This window comes from Perna viridis, chromosome 4, assembly GCF_037379345.1.
Source record: "Perna viridis isolate PV_CMFRI_1.1 ecotype Kerala chromosome 4, ASM3737934v1, whole genome shotgun sequence".
Taxonomy (NCBI): Eukaryota; Metazoa; Mollusca; class Bivalvia; order Mytilida; family Mytilidae; genus Perna; species Perna viridis.
Genome location: NC_142448.1, coordinates 43,310,106 through 43,331,734, shown reverse-complemented (window position 1 = coordinate 43,331,734; position 21,629 = coordinate 43,310,106). Strand labels below are relative to the sequence as shown.

At 32.0% G+C, this 21,629-nt stretch overlaps 1 protein-coding gene across 1 annotated transcript in view; it reads left to right on the top strand.

Moving 5' to 3' along the window:
- The window catches only part of LOC148620187 (uncharacterized), a 41,677-nt gene extending 20,345 nt beyond the window's left edge, over positions 1 to 21,332 (top strand). The window contains exons 14-35 of the mRNA XM_088580866.1: positions 573 to 643; positions 1,684 to 1,821; positions 2,850 to 2,937; positions 3,855 to 3,916; positions 4,518 to 4,655; positions 5,377 to 5,464; positions 6,975 to 7,042; positions 7,963 to 8,100; positions 9,044 to 9,131; positions 9,899 to 9,966; positions 10,352 to 10,489; positions 10,934 to 11,021; positions 13,181 to 13,248; positions 13,878 to 14,012; positions 14,380 to 14,479; positions 15,605 to 15,687; positions 16,561 to 16,665; positions 17,153 to 17,293; positions 18,559 to 18,652; positions 19,375 to 19,505; positions 19,945 to 20,007; positions 21,072 to 21,332. Of these exons, the coding sequence (XP_088436992.1) occupies positions 573 to 643; positions 1,684 to 1,821; positions 2,850 to 2,937; positions 3,855 to 3,916; positions 4,518 to 4,655; positions 5,377 to 5,464; positions 6,975 to 7,042; positions 7,963 to 8,100; positions 9,044 to 9,131; positions 9,899 to 9,966; positions 10,352 to 10,489; positions 10,934 to 11,021; positions 13,181 to 13,248; positions 13,878 to 14,012; positions 14,380 to 14,479; positions 15,605 to 15,687; positions 16,561 to 16,665; positions 17,153 to 17,293; positions 18,559 to 18,652; positions 19,375 to 19,505; positions 19,945 to 20,007; positions 21,072 to 21,173 (2,195 nt within the window). The 3' untranslated portion in view covers positions 21,174 to 21,332. The remainder of the gene's footprint in view (positions 1 to 572; positions 644 to 1,683; positions 1,822 to 2,849; positions 2,938 to 3,854; positions 3,917 to 4,517; positions 4,656 to 5,376; positions 5,465 to 6,974; positions 7,043 to 7,962; positions 8,101 to 9,043; positions 9,132 to 9,898; positions 9,967 to 10,351; positions 10,490 to 10,933; positions 11,022 to 13,180; positions 13,249 to 13,877; positions 14,013 to 14,379; positions 14,480 to 15,604; positions 15,688 to 16,560; positions 16,666 to 17,152; positions 17,294 to 18,558; positions 18,653 to 19,374; positions 19,506 to 19,944; positions 20,008 to 21,071) is intronic.
- Positions 21,333 to 21,629: the final 297 nt, after the last annotated feature.

Here is a 21,629-nt window from a genome sequence, read left to right as displayed (position 1 = left end):
GAAGTTATCATGATTCTTGGCTTGATGATCTGGTTCTTATGGCGATTTTTAAAGATAAGTCACACTTGTGTTACTTCCAATTGATTTCAATGAACTACAAAAAAAATGACATATTATCATGTCGGTAAGTAATGACTAGTCTTGATCCCTTACAGTTTTAACAAAACTAACACATTCCACAGAGTTTGTAGCTGTCAGTACCACCATTTTGACAAAACTAGCACATTCCACAGAGATTGTAGCTGTCACCATTTTGACTTCTGGTTCAAGTAATTGGGGAATTGGATTGGAATTGCAAAACTGGTTCTGGTATCAATTTCTGGATCATAATGTCAGCCCAGGAAAAGAATCCACAATTTACCCCTAAATGATTGAAGTCACATGACTGACATTAAAAAAAAATGTGTGTGTTGAAACACATGATTATGGAATATGACATGGATTTTCCATACCACATGCCATGTCACTTCTTGATTCATACAAACTCTCTTGTGTTTTAAATGTGATATAGATAATTCTTATAGATATGGTATGTAAAACACTTGATAAAGTTATCAAAAAATATTTTGTAGATGGAAGCTGGGCTGTAGTTGAAGCATATAAGTTACAGAATGTTGAACAGGAGTTTGAAGATAAATTAAAGGCATGTATCAAAATTTACAAGCATCATAGGACTATTAGTGTGTTGTGTACTGATTTTACAGATGTATTAGAATCAATTGCAGTTAGAATATGTATGATCAGGCCTGAGTTTCATAAAAAATCTCAGGTTGAAAATTTCCTCAAATCCGGAGTCTTCCTCAAATCTTTGATTTCAAGTGATTTCATTGGTCAAATTTGAGTTGAGGAAGGATTTGAGGAAAATCTGAATTTGAATATTAGTCAAAATTTTCACCCTATCATTATTTTCTTTAGATGAAATTGGTTTTATTTGGATATAATTATAGTGTAGGACAAATACTCAATTTAAAGTAGCCTTTTATTGTAAATGCAAATAAACTTTTTGACATGTTTAAAAATTGGGGGAAAGGTGAATTGAAACAAAATTTGTAAATGTGAGTGAAGTTGGATACTGTTTGACTGTGAATTACAATTTATACTTAGAAATCAGTAGTTAAGATTGACATTCAGTTTCTACATATTAGGAAGAAACAATTCTAAATGATATGGGAAACACAAGTGTGTGATTAAAGTTTTATTTTGCATAATATAATCTTTGAAAGTTTGTTCATGCTACAATGAACACTAGAATCAAAAACTTGCAATGCTAACAACACTTTGATTATTAAAACTGGCACAGTAATAATAAGACTATTTTCACCAATTATGCTTGCTTTTGTTCCATTCTGCCCTTATACTTTGGTTTATCATTTCAATATTTTTTGGTAACCTCTGTAAGCTTATCAAATGATTAAAAAAATTACTAATTTGAAAAAGATATACATAATTATAAAAATTACTTTTTTTCTAACTTTCTCCATATATGCAATAGACATTAGGTTGTGAAAATAAAAATGTGAATATATTACTCCACAGGAATATATTTTGTAGGTTCCAGAATCACATAAATGACATAAGCAAAAATGAAAATTTTCAGCAAACCATCCCCCTACCACCAAAAACAGCACCTTTATAGTATCTATGAGTAAATTGTATGATTATCTACAACTTTTTTTTATGAAGGACACTCCAGCATGTACTCTCTGTAAATTCCTGGTCCAAGAAATAGACAACTATATTGGCCAGAACCAGTCAGCTGCTGCCATCAATGCATCTGTGTATAATCTGTGTGATAAATTACCGGCCCCTCTTAACACACTGGTAAGTATTATTCAAAGATAATTTCTTGTTTTTTTACAGGGTAAAGAAATTCCATGTTAACAGCTGCCCTTATTATAAAAGAGTTATTGCCCGTGATGTATTTTATAAAATACTAAATAACTAAAAATGGATTTCATATATTTTTCAAATCTGGGTTTGTTGCAGGCTTTTGCATATGTTATTCATATGTTAACAAATTCTGTTATGTGACTCCAATTTAGTTTATCCTTCAAGAAATTACAGCCTGTAGTATAGATAACTTCAAGGAATAGAGTTGGTCTTCCCTTGACCATATGACATCATCTGATGAACTTCCTTAGGTAGTTAACTGGACAATTGACGAAGAGATTTCAACTTCCTATCAGTTACAGATTAAATGCGTATGAGATAATAGAAAGTTTAAATCTCTTAGACAATTGTCAAGTTAACTAACTAGTTGAGTATTTCATTAGGTAATTATTTCTCATGGTCATTAATGGGACAAAGCTATCCTAAATTAAATGTATTACTCACTATGAATTACAGGTTTCTTGATATGAATCCCTGTCAAAGAGGGAGAAACTTTTGTCTCTCTAAAAGGAGAAATTTTCAGTATGTCTATCATTACATCTTTTTTCTCATATTTAGAAATCACCCCTCTATCTGTCTGTCTGTCTGTCCATCTGTCCACATTTTTGTTAAGGGCAACTCCGCCTAAACCTCTCAAGTGATTTTGATAAAACTTTATAGGAAGGTTGGAAGCCATATGTAGATGTGCATGAGGGAATATGGTTACTGTTGGATAACCCTCAAGGGAGATAATGTAACTTAAGAGTTTCACATGTGAGAACCTGGAAAGTGTAACTTTATAGGAAGGTTGGGTAACATATTTAAATATACATGAAGGAATATAGTGACTGTCAGGGGACTATAAAGGTAAAACTTATGCAGTTATACATTTGACTGCATTTGATGCAGGGTATTTTTCTTGTGGGCTTGCTCGCAGTATTTCTATTTATCTTTATCATTTTGGTACTCCTAATTTGCAGTGTACCACTTATGCTCCAGTAATAGTACAGGATATTGTGTCTGGATTTGATCCTGAGACAACATGTGAAAGAGTCAGACTATGTACTAGTAAGTTATCTTAGTTTAAAGATTATATAAAAACCTGTGGTCTATTTCTAAAATTGAATATAAACTTGATTCTCAAATCTGAAGGGACATTTGGAGTACACATTGTGAAATCAAAATATACAATCACTTGTGACTCTTGGTAAAAGAAAACTGACTTCTGATGCAGATGTATGATATCATAAGAGAAATATCTTTGTAAAACATGACAAAACCTGTCTTTAGTTGGACCAACATGAAAAATATATGTTTAGAACTAAATAAGTCAACCATGAAATTCATGCAAATAAGGATGATAGTCTTAAAAAATGTTTCTATTAGGATTCCACTTTACCGTCACCTGGGTCAAGTGCAATTTTGGTGTAGGAAAGTTGATTATTATGCCCCATTTTCCTTTTGGCAAGAAGAAAGCTTAATTTTTTTAGAAGAATTTAAGTTTGGAAAGCAAACCTCAAGTGTGGGAAACTTAATCTTTAGTACGTAGGCTGAGATAACCCCCCACGCACCCCCCACTCATCAACCAAAATATGATTTTCAGGTACATTTATACCTCCCATTTACGCCATTGTCGCCAAAAAATAAACTGAAGAATTTTTGTATTTTTTTTGGCTACTTTTTATACTTCATTGAGGCAAAAATCAATTTTTTAAGTTTTTTGATTCTATGAACTTCTTCTTGCTATGGATTGATGTAAACTGACATATATTTATCATCATATAGCCCTGTATCTCAGCTTTACAAAGGTACAGAGAAAGTTGTGGTAACACCTTCATTCTGTCCTCCTGGCATTCCATCTGTAACCACAACTTTTGTAACATTTTTCTCAGGAACTACTGATTGTAACCACTTGATATTTAGTATGCAGCCTCAGTTAGTGGTCCTATACCTCTTTCTTATTACCATTCATTTTTGCTTTCCAGATAGTACCATTACGGTTCAACAGGCTGCCGAGTTTTTTCAAGCACAGTTTAAGAAGGTTGAGGCAAGTATCATATGGGTGAGAGCTAGTGGTAGCAAAGATAAATGAAGAATGGAAAGTATCCTACATCAAACTGTACACAGGGAAAGTTAAAACTGTTCTTTAAAATACAATAGGAAACATGTTTCAAGATTTTTCCTTTTGTCATATGATTTTAATGTTGACCTTTAGCATGGGTAACCATATGTTTTTACAGCTAGTTGAAATAGACAGGTGTTCAATGGTAGTTTAGTAGGACACATTGGTATAATGTAGGGCAGATTTCCACCTAGAGAGCTTTTTAAACTACTCAGTAGTCAACCAAGATTTGTATTGAAATTGGCACTGGTCTTTTTCAATGAGCTGTAATATGTTTTGAAAAAGTATAAACATATTTTACTATTTTTTCAGTGTAAGTAGACAATTTTAAGCATTAAACTTATTAAATTGATGAAGGTAAGATACATTTAGTAATTTTTTTCCATTTCGAAGACTTTTGCCTAGACCTTGGTTCATAAGAAAAAAATCACAATAAATACTGTTGCATCTTCCAATTGTACAAACATAATCAACACAAATGTCTGTTAAACATTATAAAAGAAAATACTACTATTCATTTTTACAGGACACTCCAGCATGTACTCTCTGTAAATTCCTGGTCCAAGAAATAGACAACTACATTGGCCAGAACCAATCAGCTGCTGCCATCAACGCCTCTGTGTATAATCTGTGTAGTAAACTACCAGCCCCAATCAGCACACTGGTAAGTAACTGAATATAAGTACCTAAGAGTTTTTATTCCCCAGAAAACTGTCTATCCTCATATTTGCTAATGCTACTCCTTTTAACTATTTGAAAGATTGATCTGATACCGGTGTCATAGGATATTTTGACCCTCGTGAAATAGAGGAGTTTTCCAGACCTGTTAACCTTTGGAACAGTTTATGTGGGAGATTCTCTCCTATTGACACTATATCGTGTGGGTGATTTTAACATAAAAGCAAATGTTATATGCAAAAATTCAATTATTTAGTATTTTTCACTGAAAAATTCTAACATTCTTATGTGGGAGATTTTTAATTTTTCATTGATTTTGAAGGAGTCTCCCCTAATGTGGGAGGGTGAATAGGTATAGATTCTTCTTTTCATTTCAGAGCTACAAGATTTTCAAAGAGAGTAGACTTATTCACACCAATGGGTGCAATTTTTGGAAAAAAAATGTGTCTTCCTATTGTTTTCATTCTGAACTCTCCTTCAACTAAAAAAGATATTGCAATATAATATAAATTTGCAATGTTTCCGTGATGTCAAAGTCTCATTCAGATACAATTTTGGGGTCAATCCAAACAAAAGGAAATGCATGAATTCTTGTATAGGGGACACAAATATTGTATGCTTTAGTGCATCTGTTAATTGATTTAGGCTCATTAACATGCTATATAGTTCTATTGGTATGATAATAACATTCATCCTTATCTTTGCAGTGTACCACTTATGCTCCAGTAATAGTACAGGATATTGTGTCTGGATTTGATCCTGAGACAACATGTGAAAGAGTCAGGCTATGTACTAGTAAGTTCCTGGAAAATTTTCAGAAAAAATTAGAAATTTTGGAAGTATTAGTATGTCAATAATCCCATATACAATGTGGAAGTGGGTATTGTTAGTCTTTGTTGTTATTGTTATTTTACAGCAAGTAAAAAAGCCATTTTACCTGATAGGAGGCAAGATCCTGTCAATTTGAAAACTAGCTTAATTTTTGTGATACCACTAATTATATGTCTCGATTATGTCCGTCAATCATTTTGAAGTTATTCACTTTGAATTTGCAATATTTATATGATTGGTACCTTTGACCTTTAAATGTTACTCTTTTTAACTGTTGCAGCTAGAAGTTAAGCAAAAGTTGTAAGACTAAGAGTAATCAAAGGAACCAAAGTTCTAACGGGAATCAAAATAATGTAATCCAGGGACAAAGACCAGACATGGAAAACAGACATACACAACAAAGGACATAAAGTAACTAAAATCATACAAAGTAACAAAAGCAAATGAGCAACTTGGACTCTACTAAAAACTGGGAGCATGGACCAGGTGCACCGGTAGAGTAAGCGTCCTCTGCTTTTCTAGAAACACCTGTCAAGTTTCTCATCAAAAGTCAAGTCCAGGGTAGACGAAAGAGGAAAGGAAAACTATGACGCTTTGAACAAATCAGTTTTCATGGCGCAGATGGATACAATCTATGACTATATCACAAATAGAATGTCGATACATTTTTACTGTTTAAAAATGTTTTTCAGAAATTGTTTGAAATTTGCTGCTATTTTATTTTTGTGATTTACATTTTGTCTATATCATCTACTGTGAAAGTACTTTAATACCAATTTACATGGATAAGGGAAGAATGACAAGTTCATGGATTTTTTAATTTGGGTTTTTGAGGTTTTCAGTATACACATCAATGGTATTCTCCTTTTCAATGGGAACCCAATTTTGTGGTTTCACTTATCCATGTAAACCACAAAAATTGGTACCCAATGAATAATAGTACTTTCACAGTATACCACAATAAATGTAATTATTTGTAGAGATTTATTGTTACAATTTTTCCGATACAGTCGGTATTAAGTTTGCTTTGACATCACGTGATCGTCATGATGCTTAACTATGGCAACCTAACTGATGTAATTTACAACCTCACACTTCACTGGACAAATGTGATAGCAACTTTAAAATTTAAGGCTCAACTGGGGGGCATTGGTATCCATAATATTTTCAGTAACTTATCTTTTATATATCAAATAATTGGAAATAGTTAACTTCATGAACTAATAAAATAATTTAAATATGAAACATAGTATAGTTATTGTACAGTTCACCAAATAAAATCTGATTTAGATTTGGGTATTAACAAATTAGCGAGAATATTCCTCGACCATTTTTTTTTTAAGACAGTACTTGTTTTTTTGGCTTCTGAAATGAGTGAATTATAAAAATGGTGGTTTACAAAAGGTCAGAAAAAAAATCTGTTGGTGCTGCTAGTTATGTATTTAATCATAACTTCTTTATCTTCATATTATAGATAGTAGCATCCCAATGGATAGAGAAACAGTCAAGGAGAGAATGGAGGAATTGATTGAAAATGCTAAGGTATATGGTCTGTGAAGCTGGGTGGTGTATGGTGATCAGAATGTCCATCTGTCTGTCATTAAGACTGTCTATTCAATCATCAGTCACAATTTTGTATATTTAATTACTTAACTGAATTTTTATAAAACTTTAATGGAATGGTTATCAGGTAATAATTTAATTTCAGAAGTAACACACTTTCCGATTGGATTCAAAATAATGTCCATCATCTCATAGACTAAACTTTGTATATGACTGTGATATCATCAACCTTTTTCAATGGTTTACTTGTTGAATTTTGATACTGAAATTAAATTATAAGGAATGACTATCAAAATTTTTTGCTCTATTTGACATAACCTCAATGCCCATGGCACGTGCACACATGAAAATAACCTGTCATGCAGTGTAGTGTACACCACATGATTGAGATTATTTCTTCATAGATTGAAAAAATATAACGGTCATTTCTTAAATATCATTGTGCTCTGGCAATTTTGATGTTTCATTATTTTAGTTATGTTGACACAGACATAGGGTGCAGAGATATCTTTTTGTGAGCACAGTAATTCTAGTTTGATACACAAGTTTACCAATCAAGTAGTTTTTGGGAGAACTCAATAATGAGAAAAAAGGATTTTTGTGTTTCTGTGTATAATATTATCTTTTGTATCCAGATTGTTGTGATAATATTGACTGTTGGATATCAGTTTTCTTTGTTTTTGTAAGTATGTCAAACAAAAAATTTAAAATTCCATGATGATTTACATTCCATTGGAAATGTAGATGTTTTGATATTATCCCCATTTATCCAATAAAAGTTCTCCACAACTTACGAAAATTAATTCTCTGAAACAAAATAACTTTCACAAAGAGATGAGATATATAAATAAACTAAATACAATTGCATTATATATTTCATTTATATTTTCTGTTTGTAGGACACTCCAGCATGTACGCTGTGTAAATTCCTGGTCCAAGAAATTGACAACTACATCGCCCAGAATCAGTCAGCTGCTGCCATCAATGCATCTGTGTATAATCTTTGTAATGAACTCCCAGCTCCACTTAGCTCAATAGTAAGTATCATTTGGTTACATAATCATTTTGTCTTTTGAAAAAAGCTTTCATATTAGAAGGAATTCTTTGCAACATGTCTAGCAAATAAAAATATTTTGTCGTTTATTTTTATGAATATCAATTTTTATTAGTCTCATAGCATTTCATTTGAATAATATAAGTTTGAAAATTCTTGTGATGTATTCCATAAAATGTTTCTCTGTTTTGATTGTTATGATTTGAACTCTGTATATTTGAATATTTATTCCATTATTGATTGTTACTTCAATTTTGATTAGCTCACTCTGCTTGTCAGTATTTGTCTCAAAATTTTCTTATTTTATTGTCACAAAAACTGCATATGTTTTCTCACCCAGGGGTGAGATTGGAAATCTCACATGACTAAAACTGGAAGTCGTTATTTCTTTTTGGGCAGAGACAGTTGTCGACATTACAGATTTTACCTCCTAATTATCGTGATTTTATTATTGTTAGTAAAAAAATGAACAGAAAAACAAACAAGTTACGAAAGTCTTGATGGAGTGTATCATCAGTTACCTTTGTAACAACCTAAACTGACTGTGATATTTTTAATAATTTATACTGAGTACTATACTTAACTTCAGGGAATAGTGTTGGTTTTCCCTTGAATGAACGACCATTACCTGATGTAAAGTCTTAGTTAGCTAGCTGGTCAACTGACAGGGAGATTTAAGCTTCCTATATTATTTCATAGGAATTTTAATCTAAATTTTATAGAAAGGTTAAATCTTTTTGTCAATCATCCAGATAATGGAATGACAAACTATTTCATGAGGTTAACTATAGTTATCGCTGTAATTTCTCACTGACCTTTGAAGCTGACATTATTCTCTTTATAATTTTCTACATCTACCTATTAAATAATCTTAAAGTTTATATTTTTGTGTTGCATGTACTATAAAATGTTTTCATTATTCACAGTGCACAACCTATGCTCCAATCATAGTAAAGGATATCGTTTCTGGATTTGACCCTGAAACCACCTGTGAAAGAATCAGACTTTGTACAAGTAGGTTGCTAAGAGACTAAATGTTTGTAAACAATATCCATTATGAGGGCTGTATTAATTGAGCAAATTGACCTTTTAAGTGGCTATCAATCAAAATATGTTACTGTAAAAGTACTTTAATTTGTGGATACCAATTTTTGTGGATTAGGGAAGTGACACAAGTTCGTGGATTCTTGAATTTGTGGTTTTGAGGTTTTCAGTGTTCACATCAATGAAAATCTCCTTTTCGTTGGGAACCAAAATTCGTGGTTTGGCTTACCCACGAAATCCACAAAAATTGGTACCCCACGAATAATAGTACTTTCACAGTAATTAATTTATCTAGTACACAGTGATTTAGAAAAATTTGTATCAAATGTATTTGTAAAAATGTTAAAGAATACTTAGAAATCTTCAAAATCTCTTCTATCTAGTTATGTAGTTGAGCAAATATAATGCACCCAGTTTGTATTGAGTTGTCACCCAATAATTATAACCTTGCTCTGTAGGAGAGGGGGTATACTATTTACCCTTGTCCGTATGTCTGTAACATTTTTTCTGTCACAGTTTCCTCAGCAACTCTTGTTACGGTTACTTGAAATTTTAACACATTCTTCTTGTCAGTATGTCAGATGGTTGGATTCTTTTTTGGTAAAATTGGACAACTTCCTGTTTATCAAGGAATTTGTTTATTTCCTTATTTCTTGATTGAAATCTGGGGTATCACTAATGAGCCATGGCTCACAAATTTCTTTTTGCTTATATTCATGAAGTATGTTTTTCTGTAGATGGTACCAGAACTCTCACGATGAAGGAAGAAATGCAGAAACTACCAGTTGAAATAGAGCAAATCAAGGTCTGTGTTAATTATTTAGATAAAGAGTGACTTAATTGTGGGTTAATCACATATACTTATAACAGTATTGGTATAGATGAAGATTTGCAATCTTAAAAAAATACCTCTGTTGTTTCATCTTGTAAGGAAATGTAAGGAATTCCCTTTGAGTAGTCATCTTTAAGTGATGTTTGTGATATTGTACATGCTAAGAAGGGTTAAAAATCCTAGCAAATGCCATAATTGTGATAACTCATTGTATACTAATGCCATGATGATGAAAACTCATTGTATGCTTATGCCATGAAGGTGAAAACTCATTTTATGCTAATGCCATGAAGGTGAAAACTCCTTGTATACTAATGCAATGAAGATAAAAATTCATTGTTTATATATTTTACTTAAGGCTGGACCAGGATGTGCCATCTGTAAACTATTAGTCCAAGAAATAGACCAGTTCATCGCCCAAAACAAGTCGGCATCTGAGATAAATGCCACAGTTTATGACCTCTGTAACAAACTACCATCACCACTTAATACACTGGTAAGTATGATTGGGGGTTGGAGCTTTTGTATTACTCTTGTTGCTTCGCTAGGTCTCAGGTTTTAGATTGTAGTCACGCCTTTATCTTTCATCACTGTGTCACAAGATCATGAAACTTGGTATTAATATACTTTTATATTAACTTGATATGTTATATGCTGTTTTATATTGTTTTGATAAGAAATTACTCAGTGAAGAAACAGCTTTTACATATGTTTCGTGTCATTGCATTGGTATCGTTATGAAATTTTACAGGATTTTATCGATTTTTGAAAACTGAATGTATATCAGTGTATATCAGGTCTTAAATATGTATAGATTGACTTTCATTATGAACTGGTACATGTCAATGAAATTAGAAATTATTAAATCAGTTAATGACTAAAGATATTTTGAAGATATAATCACTGTGAGTTATTTTTATTTATTTTTATGTATTTAAAGTGCACGACATATGCTCCAATCATTGTGAAAGATGTTGTGAATGGATTTGACCCTGAACAAACTTGTGAGAAGGTCAAACTCTGTACAAGTAAGTGCTTGTTATATAGATGTAAGACGAAATGGTTCAATATTATCTTATACCTTGACAAAGTGGGTCAGATAGCTTTTTATCTGTTTCACCAGCAGTGAAGGCATGTCTAGGAGACACTTACTCTGTTTGTCCATCACTCATGCTGAAGGGCACCTACATTGTGAAATCTGTAAATCGAAAAGTATTGAACCAATTTTATTTACATACTGAAGATTTGCTTCTCTTATTATGGCAAAATATGATATAATTTTTCTAATATTATCTATATTCTAATCAATGGTATGGAAATTTTGACAGCCCATGCCGATTATTTTATCAAACTTTAGCAGACATTAGTGTCAGTCTTTTACATGCTCAGATTGAAAATAAATAAAAAAACATTTTATGTAGTTTTTTAGGATAAATATTGGATTTTGTGTCATTTCATCCCATACTCTGTCTTTAACAAAATATCTGCAAGAGGGAATGAGTTTGGTTTCAACCACACAGAACACGTGGACGTTCTAACATGTAACAAAATATCATATCTCTTGGACTTTTTCTTCACATACTTTTTGTATATTGATTTGAATGGGCAGTTGATTTCTGTGTTAAAAATATTCAATCGATAAATTAATAATTACAAACTACGACAGATTCACAGCTTCAGCACTATGTGTTTTCATTACCTCTGAAAGATTGGCGGGAAAATGATGGACTTGTCAATCTTTTTCTTAATAAATCAAGTAATAAATGCACGGAAATTCTCCGAGTCACTTTATTTAATTCGTATTCGCAATGGGGCTGCATGTGTACCCTTAATTCAATTATGCAATCAACTAATCAGTTACAGGTAAATCACAGTCACAGGTGGCTGCACATCGGCTAAAACTGACACACATCTGTCAATTAATTTCCAATAAACAATAAGGAGACAGACAGGATGTTTATACACTAATGCAGACTAAGTTGGTCTGATCAACCATTGCTGGTTCATTGGTGTTATCATTTGATAATGTACATCAGAGCTGAGCTGTCTACTTATTAACAAGATAGAAATTTTTTTTTAAGTTAATGATTTGTATTCTATCAACAATGGGTGTATAACTTATCACCAGTATTGATAAGGCCAAAATAAATACATTGTTTGTTTTCAGTTTCCTGACCCTACCTCTGTTTCTGATTTTTTGTTGTTGTTTCGGTTATGATTTCTTTGTTTTGCTTTAAGAATATATATGATCTGCTAAGGGTTTGATGATATGGCTAATATGTTTATGTAATAGCATATGAAGACCTAAGATTGTAAACAGCCAGCATGGTTTTTCAGCATCTTTGTAGCATGTTACCTGTCAAACAATAAAAAATAATATTTTACCTACCTACCCAATCTATTATATATTTGTGGGTGTCATTGAAACACACACTTGATTTATTTTGCCCTTGTATTGATCAATAATAATGACCATCAGCCCTGGCCATTATTAAAAAAAATTAGGTTTTAAGTATATTGCTAATTGCTTATTGTAAAATTCCAAGACCTTGATTGGAGTTACCTTGTGAGTTAAGTTCCGAATATTTTCAGATTAAAGCATTTTTAATGGTTTGTGAGATCTATTTTAGGATTAAAATTTTCTATTTACTTGAATTCACTGAACAAATTCAAATTAAAAGAACAGGACTACCCACCCTTCCCAAATGAAATTTATTCTTTAGAAATTGTACCTCATACCAATGTGATACAATAAAAGATGTTTTTCTATATATTCACTTTCTTTTCAGTTTAAATTTTTGTATTGTACCCAGTATTTTATAACCACTAAGAACTAGGTTACTGTCAAAGTATTATTGTTCCTGGGGTACCAATTTTTGTGGTTTTCGTGGGTTTGGTTAACCGTGAAATTTGGTTCCCAATGAAAAGGGAATTTCCCATTCGTTTGTATTATATAATTCTCAAATCCATGAAATCAAGAATCTACGAACTGGTCATTTTCCCCTAAACCACAAAAACTGGTACCCATGAATAAAAGTACTTTCACAGTATTATTTATGTTAAGGAATGTAAGGTGCTATGTATTGATTCACTAATTATCAAGTCAGTGTCCCATAATTGTTTTCTAATATTATCTTCTATAATTGTGATATGTACATGTATAAATATTAACCCATAAATTTTGTAGATGGAACTTATGTACAACCTTACCAACTGCAAACAAAAGTTGAAGAGACCATACAGAACTTGAAGGCTGTAAGTCATTTTTATACCCTGCCACATGAAGTTATAAGGTATTATGTGGTAGCCTCAGAAAGGTTGCATGTCCATCTCTCTGTCACTGAACGGTTTCCAGATGATAACTTAAGAGCAGATCATTGAATTTATTTGAAACTTTGTACAGTTCTTAAGAACCATATAATACAGGTCAAGTTTAATTCTCAGGAAGTTCCGAAATGCAGTTTCTGAGTTACGCCCTTTTCCACTATTACATGGTTGGGTTTCACTTAATGTTCCATTAATGCCCTATATTTTTATACTTTTTTTTCATGCCACTTTTTGTTTATTAGTTTATAACAAGTGAACAGCTGTGTTATTTTTTCAAATTTGAATAGCTGTCAAATTATGATTAGGCCAAGTAAAATAGATATGTGTTTTCTTGTCTGTCCACCCATCATTCAGTCAGTCCCAATTTTGTCACACTCATTTCAAATTGGATGGATGGATTTCAAATTTGGTATGTGTTTTTTTATTTAGATGGGCATATGTTTTAAGTGTTTTTAGTTGATGTCAGTTATCAATTTCCTGAACGAGTGGGGTATACCTAGCATATCAATGTATGCAACTTCATCTTAAATAAGCTATGGTTTGATTTATTTTATTAGGATCCCATATGTCAACTATGTGAGTTTGTGGTACAGGTATTGGACAATTTTCTACAACAGAACAAAACAGTTGCTGCTGTAAATTCCACTGTGGTCAATATCTGTAACACACTACCAAGCAGTCTGAAACCAGAGGTAGGTTAAAGTTCATTGGATTTCTACTATAGGTCTGACAGAGTTACACATGTTCATTGTCCCCTGCTGCTACACTGAAGGGGACATAGAAATGCATATTAAGTCTTAAGTTATAGTTAAGAATATATATATAATTTTGGCTATTTTCATGGTGGACAGAAAACTAGTACCTGTGAAATTGAATTTTAACATCATATACTGCTTATCATTTTTGAAACCTCGAAAGTTGATACCGGTGAATATGTTCACTTGACGGAATCCGTGAAAATTAATACGTTTATAGTAGTCAGTATATATTTTGGCCTCTGTCTTCCCATGTTTAATATTTTTTTATGATAAAATTTAACATTGTTTTCATTCATTTCAGTGTTTGCTATTTGCTCCACAAATAGTCAACATAATTGTCAGTGGTGTTGCCCCAGAAGATGCCTGTAAAGCTGTTAATTTGTGTCCACAACAAGGAGCTGGTAGGTGTTTTTATTCTCCATACTTTAGAGTTAGTTGTATAGCTTTTATCATATCTGTCTACTTTTTAAACTCCCACTATATATAGTGTTTTAGTTTTGGTATATGACTTAAGAATGAGGACTGAGGATGATTTTTTTCAGTTTTTTTTTTGAATTCTGCTATTTCAATTCCGGATTTTACCACTACGATTCTTTTTAACTGTTTAGTTGGGGGTATGCTTTAGATAGGCTTTAGAACAACAATATGTGCCGACTCTTTTTTTTAGTATTTCAGGGATGATTTCCTTCTGCTTTTTAGCGGAATTCTGCTTTTTATCATGACAATTAGAAACCTAATAGGTTTTGGTTGCTATTATGAATATATTTAGAACTGTAGACGCTATTGGTGATGTAGATTTCTAATACATGCTATTTGCATATGATCTTGGAGACCTATAATTTATGAGTTTTTCTTAAAGATTAAAATTGCCCCCAATGTTTTTGATGAGTATAATCACAGTTTATACTCATTGACTGGGTATGAGTTGAATAGTTAGTTTATTTTCTCTGAGATACTATTGCCTGAGGCTTGGTCCGAGGTCAATAGTTGTAACTGAGGGGAAAATCAACTTACTATTCCCCGACTATACAGTCAATAAGGTATATTTATACCGAAAGAGACAATAGACACAAATTTATATCAAAGGTAAGAGAAAACATACTAGATTCCAGGAAATTAGAAACTCCATTTACCTATTCAAATAGTCACATACTCTGTTATATTTTTTTTTTCCTTTGGGGTGCTCCAAACACACAAAATCGACCTGCTGCTGCTGACTAGGCACTGTCCATGAAGTTTCTGTCGTCTGACTGAAATTTGAAATCTTTGAATTTTATTTTTGAATGACAGATGCCGATAATCCCAAATGAAGTGTTAAAAACCAAGCCAAACTGATAATAGGAAAGAAAATTCTGCGAATTATAAGTACACTTGTGATCAACTGGTGTCAGGGAACTATTGTCTGGTCAATAGTCTTTTGGCATGCAACTCATCAGAATGATAAAATGATAAAATTATTCACATACATTTTTGTAAAGAAAAAGTATACTGATGTATAATAATAACAGATATGTTAAATATTTCAGTCATCGGTGAGATAGAAGGATTACCATGTGGAACATGTCATGGTATCGTTGAACTATTCCTGCCAGAAAAATACAGTCCAGAGGTAAACTGATTTCCTGTTTGTGTGTTGGTATGCTTTATTGTAATTATCAGCAATGCATTCTGTCAAATGATGACCTTAATCAGGATTAGAATAAAATAATTATAAAATTAAGAGATAACTGTATTGTGTTTGAAAATGTTGATGCACCAATTGTGAAGTTAAATTTACTGTCAACAGTTTATTTGCAATCTTGATAACTCTGCCTCTTCAAAAAAAAAATTATGAATGTCAACTGATGTTTTTGAAGTTACAATGCTATCAATGAAGTTATGACATCAAAACGAGAGTTGTATTGCAATGACTTTATAATTGGAAAGTCATTAATGAGATGTTGGATTACAAGTGCTGCATGCTGCAATAGGCCTGTCTGTCTATCTGTCCACACACACAAAGCTCAAGATTTTGAGGGATTTCGATAATTTTTTGTTAAAAGTTTGTCTCCATTTGATTATTACTGTGCACTGGTAGATACATGGGGGACTGTTTCCCTCTTATACTAAAAATGTTGATTTCATAGAAAAAAATGAAAATCACTGGAGCAGGCCCTTTTATGCCATTTTTACCCCCTTTTACAGATTTACTGATCTATCATTGCTGTTTATAGTTTTTTACATTCAACTTAAAATGAGGCTTGGCATTTCAAGTGCTTCAGCCTATCAGGACTAAGTTTCTTTAAAATAAAATTAAAAACTGAGATCTTCTTGAAATCCTGGAGTTTGTCCTCAAATATTCAATTTCTATTGATTTGATTGGTCAATATTAAAGTTGAGAAAGGATTTGAGGAAAATCTCATTTTGAATTTTTTTTATGAACCTGGCCCCGGTTCTTTTACACTATATTATAACATTGTCATATTTTATGATTTTTTGCCAGTTTGGTTATAAGATGTGTAAAGCTGCCTGCCCTGTTGCTAGGAGACGAAGATCAGTTGATAGAATGAAACAACAACTGCTTCAGTTTGAAACTGCTGCTAAGCTTGTAAGAACTTCAAAGACATAAATTGTCCACATGAAATATATGTGAATGGAAGTTAAATTATACATCATTTTTGTTGAGCATATTATAACATACAGAGATGTACCAAAAGTATTTGGTCGCTTGTTAAGTTCCACTTTGTTTCTATGCAAAATTACATTTGAACAAATATTTGAAAGGTATTTCTCAGTTCATTTATATGATTTTCACACATAGGAAGAAAAATATCTGAAATTTTACTTTGTATTTTGAAAAATCTTTTTGACTACCTATCAATTGGTCTAAATCCTATTGTATGATTGAGGGAAAACACTTAGGATTTTTATGATTTTTCGGTGCAATGTTTGTTTTAATAGGATGAAAATTTGAACTTCATATATTATTTACACATTATATTAAAAAGGGGGTCGTAACTTCATTTCTTTAATTGTAGTTGTTAATTTTGTGTGTTGATTGCAAACAGAACTACATGCTTTGACAATCATTTTAGACCAAGACGTGGAGGTGTGACCTGTGTGAATTCATTATACAGGCTGTTAATGCATATATGAAAAACAATGACTCCGAACAAACACTGGAAAACTATATGAAAGATGTCTGTAACTTCATGCCACAACCATTCAAAGATGAGGTAAGGTGTTTTACAGCAAATGTTATAGTTTACTTCACAGAATAGAGTTGGTCTTCCTTTGATTAAATGACTATTTCCTGATGAAATGTCTTCGGTAGTTTAAATTATAAGTTATGAAGATATTAACTTTTTATCATTTCGGCAGTATTTTACTGTAAGTTGGGTATAGAATGTTTAAATATCTTTGTCAATTGTCCACTAAGCTACCTAAGCAAGTTCATCAGGTGATGGGAATACCAAATGTGGTCCCTGAAGTTAACTGTATAACTCACTATAAAGAATTTTTACTTCATGGTACTCATGGTTTGGTGAAATGAATGACTTTAAGTAGCAGTCTTTGTAAAAATCATGTGAATTCTGTAATATGTAATACATCCACAAAAAGGTTACATATTTTAATTTTTGTTGGGTCTTCATAATGATTCATACAAATCTGTCTGGTCTTAGGAGATAATTTACACTAAAAATGCAATAGTTTCTACTGTATTCCAGTGTCATTTACAGAGTTATCTCCCTTATTTTGAATTCTACAATACATTTGATATACAACATCTCCTAACACAAAGGGTTATATGATGATTTCTATTTACTATTACATTTTAAATCAAATATAAAAAATTAAATTATGCAAGCTTTCATACCATGTATCACATTTTGCATGATTGTTAGCTTGAGTGCTACTGAAATTTCAAAGCAAATATGAAGTTCTTTACCGAAACTCCTCAATTTAAAAAATCCATGAATAATGAAGTTTTGAAAAACCATGAAACTTACACTCAAAAATAAATGTTTGTTTGTTGTAGTCAGAAAAGATATTATTATTTTATGAAATATACCTTAAATATGTATTTTTATTTCGGTGTATTTGATGCCTGTTTTAAATCTTAACAGTACCAAAATTAAACGCCCCAAAAATGGTGACTGCTAGAATTGTCAAAAATTAAAGACCTCTATTTGGGGAGAAAAAAAACCAAAATATCCAGAGAAATGATAATGGATAAAGTTATTCTGCCCGTTTAAAGCAATGGCATATTATACTGAGGAAGCATTTCGAGGTCAGAAAAAAAAAACAGCATGTCACAACTTTGACGTTTTGAATTACCTAAGGGCTTATTTCTGCAGTTAATGGTTTAAAAGTTCTTTTTCATGTCTATCATTAATTCTTAAATTGCTTTGAATGTCTGATAGCTTATGTTTATTGTAAATATACAAATAATAATATTATTTTCAGTTAAACATTGAATATTTTGTGTACTTTTTTGTAGTGTTTAAAATCTGTACCAGAAATCATCCGTGAACTGTCTCATGGTTTTGATGAAAACACTCTCTGTAAGCACTACATTCCTGAGGAATGTAATGGTATGTGTTATATTTATATAGTGAAACCTGGCTGAACTGAACCCTTTATAATCTGAAAACCAGACACTTTTTAAAAGTCCCTTTGTATCAATTTTAATGGCGGTCCATATAAAAATCAGGCAAATCCTGTGGTATGGGTAGCACAGCATGTTTTTTCCCTCTGAATTGTTTGTTCCAGTTCAATGGTTATATCATACTAAATGCATGTATGTTGAAAATTATTTTGGATAGACAATAGATGGCTTAAAAAATGATTTAAATGATTTAAAGTTCCCCACAAAAGCAATCAAATTTTGCACAAAATATGGAGTTACCTCCCTCTTTCAATGTATCTCAATGCTTTCAATGTAATTTATTTCTCTTTAATTGTTGCAGTTTATCAAAAATCACTCTTCAACTTTAAGACAGGATGCATTTAATATGAAATTAGTGAACAATTTTATTTAAAACGAAATTTGTCATGTGTTGTGCACGGCCTGGTTTGACTTTTTTTACTGGAAGAAAATGGAATTTTACACTTTATCCAACAGTATTTCTGCCCTTTAATTAATGCACAAGGCTTACCAAGCATTTTAAAATTGAAATTTAACTATTGAGAGTAGAGAAATGTAGTTCAACATGAAATGTGATGTTAGATTTAATAATTACTAATTACACTTTTTCAACATATGTAGCTTGTTCTTGGTAAGTTGGTTTATGAAAGCCATAAATCGTATTTGTAGGGACCCTATATGAGGAGATTCCACCTGTAGAGGAAATTGTCACAAAATTCAAGCTTGGAAAGAGGAATACACAATGTGAAATTTGTAAACACATCATTGAACACATAGATAACAACCTTAACCATGACAAGGTAAGGGATGTATTAATACTGTTGGAAATCTTAACATGGACACCAACTCTAATGCCAACGGCAACAAAGAAATACCTTAGTCTCCCCTTCCACAACTTTTGTTGCAGGGAAGGCAAAAAGGGGTGCCATATTCTGAGTAGCCTTTGTTTTAATTTCTGATAATTTTTTAATGAAGTTTTGCAGATGTAAAAATATAACTTTATAAATACTGTGAAAGTACTTAAATTATTGGATACCAATTTTCCTGGATTATGGAAGAAACACAAGTTTGTGGATTATTGAATTTGTGGTTTTGAAGTTTTTATTATACACATCAATGGGAAACGACTATTCCTTGTGAAAACAACTTTGTGATGCCTACCCATGAAAACAATGAAAAAATTGGTACCCCACCAATAATAGTACTTTCACTTTAATTTCTTTCACATTCACATTTCAGAATGAAGTAGAACTGTATGTAAAAGATGTATGTGGAAGATTACCTCTACCTACCAGCAGAGCTGTAAGTAATACCAACTAGAGGTTCCCAGGAGTCTGAATTGCTCACCTGGTTCATTTTTTCACCTTCAATGGAACAACTCTGACAGGGGGTCATCCCACAACTTGGACTCATTAAGACGTTATTAGGCCTTATCGTAAAGATCATTTTGTCAATTGAAAGTTTTTTCCTATCTATTATTGTTTTCAAGACACTGGCTAAAAACTGCAAAAAATATTGCTTTTTGCCTTTCAAGGGCAATTACTCTAACAATGAGTCATCCAACAACTTCATCCCGAAGGAGACTCATAAGAATAATTTCATCTATGGAAAGTTATTTTCTTCTATTACTAAGCCAGTTGAGCTAATAGATTATTAAAGAGCCTTTGGGTTTTCTTTCATACTTTCATTACTTTCATCAGCTTTCTGTGGGCAGTTTAATTTTAAGAATCAGAAATTACAAGCAAATGTTGAATTTTTTTTTCTTTTAACAATTAAAAATTATGTCTTGTTCGGTACTGTAAAAGAAATATACTTTTCTTACTCAAATATCACGAGAATTGGTATGGTGTATATGTCAGAGACAACCTCACCGCGATGAAAATGTCAACCCAAGGCCACCCATTGGTCTTCAATGTACAACCATGAAATCCTCATACCACAGTATAAAGTCCATTAGTTTAAGTCATAAAGCAATGTACTTGGCTTTCTGAAAACTGACAGGATAAAATCTACCAGTATATACCCATATCAGATTGTGAAAATTGTTAACATTATTTCAATCACATACGAGGTGTCTAGCATACTGAGATTCCCTTGTCCATCTGAAGGTCTCTTGTAATCTCAGCTAGTGCATATTGATATACTTCCTGTTTAGCAGAACCTGGAACTCGCATATAAATGTTAGTGAAAATATCTGTCACAAATACCTCGACCCCAAATGATGTGAAATATTTGAAATTTTGTTGGCAGTGTCACATTTGTGAATTGTATGCTTTTCCAACTTCGGTTGATGCCCGATATTTACTTCCTGTTTTGCTAAGTGGTTATGTATTTGACTTCTAATTTATGATACTTTATATTTTTAGTGCATGGACTTTGCTGCCGAGGAATTGGAAGATATTCTGATCAAGATTATTGACAGGTTGTTAACTCCTGAGGATGTCTGTCACATGATCACTGTGTGTTAAATTTAGAACATTTGTGTTGTGATACATGACTTTGTAATTTATAATATTGTTAAAAAAATAGATATATTCAAACTGTTTTGAACTTGTGATCGATATTAGAATTGAACTTATGTAATGTAAAGAGACCAGAGGTGATAAAATAAAATAATCACTGTTTTATGAATGTGTTCGTTGTTTATACAAATATATATGTAACTCCCACCCCGATAAAGTTTAGGTGCTATGTACGAATCAGGTCTGTCTGTTCACTTTGATAGGACTATAGAATGTGCATTATCAGAAATATGTTATCAATGTGAATTTGGTAAGTGCATCTATTTAAATTCAAACTGATTTAAAATTAGCTAAGTCATAAAAGTTTATTCATCAAGTGTAAATGGAATGTGTATTACTTGTGAATGAGGCATTTATTATCTGTCAACTAGATGAAATTGGTGAAGTTCTACTTGCTTTCTT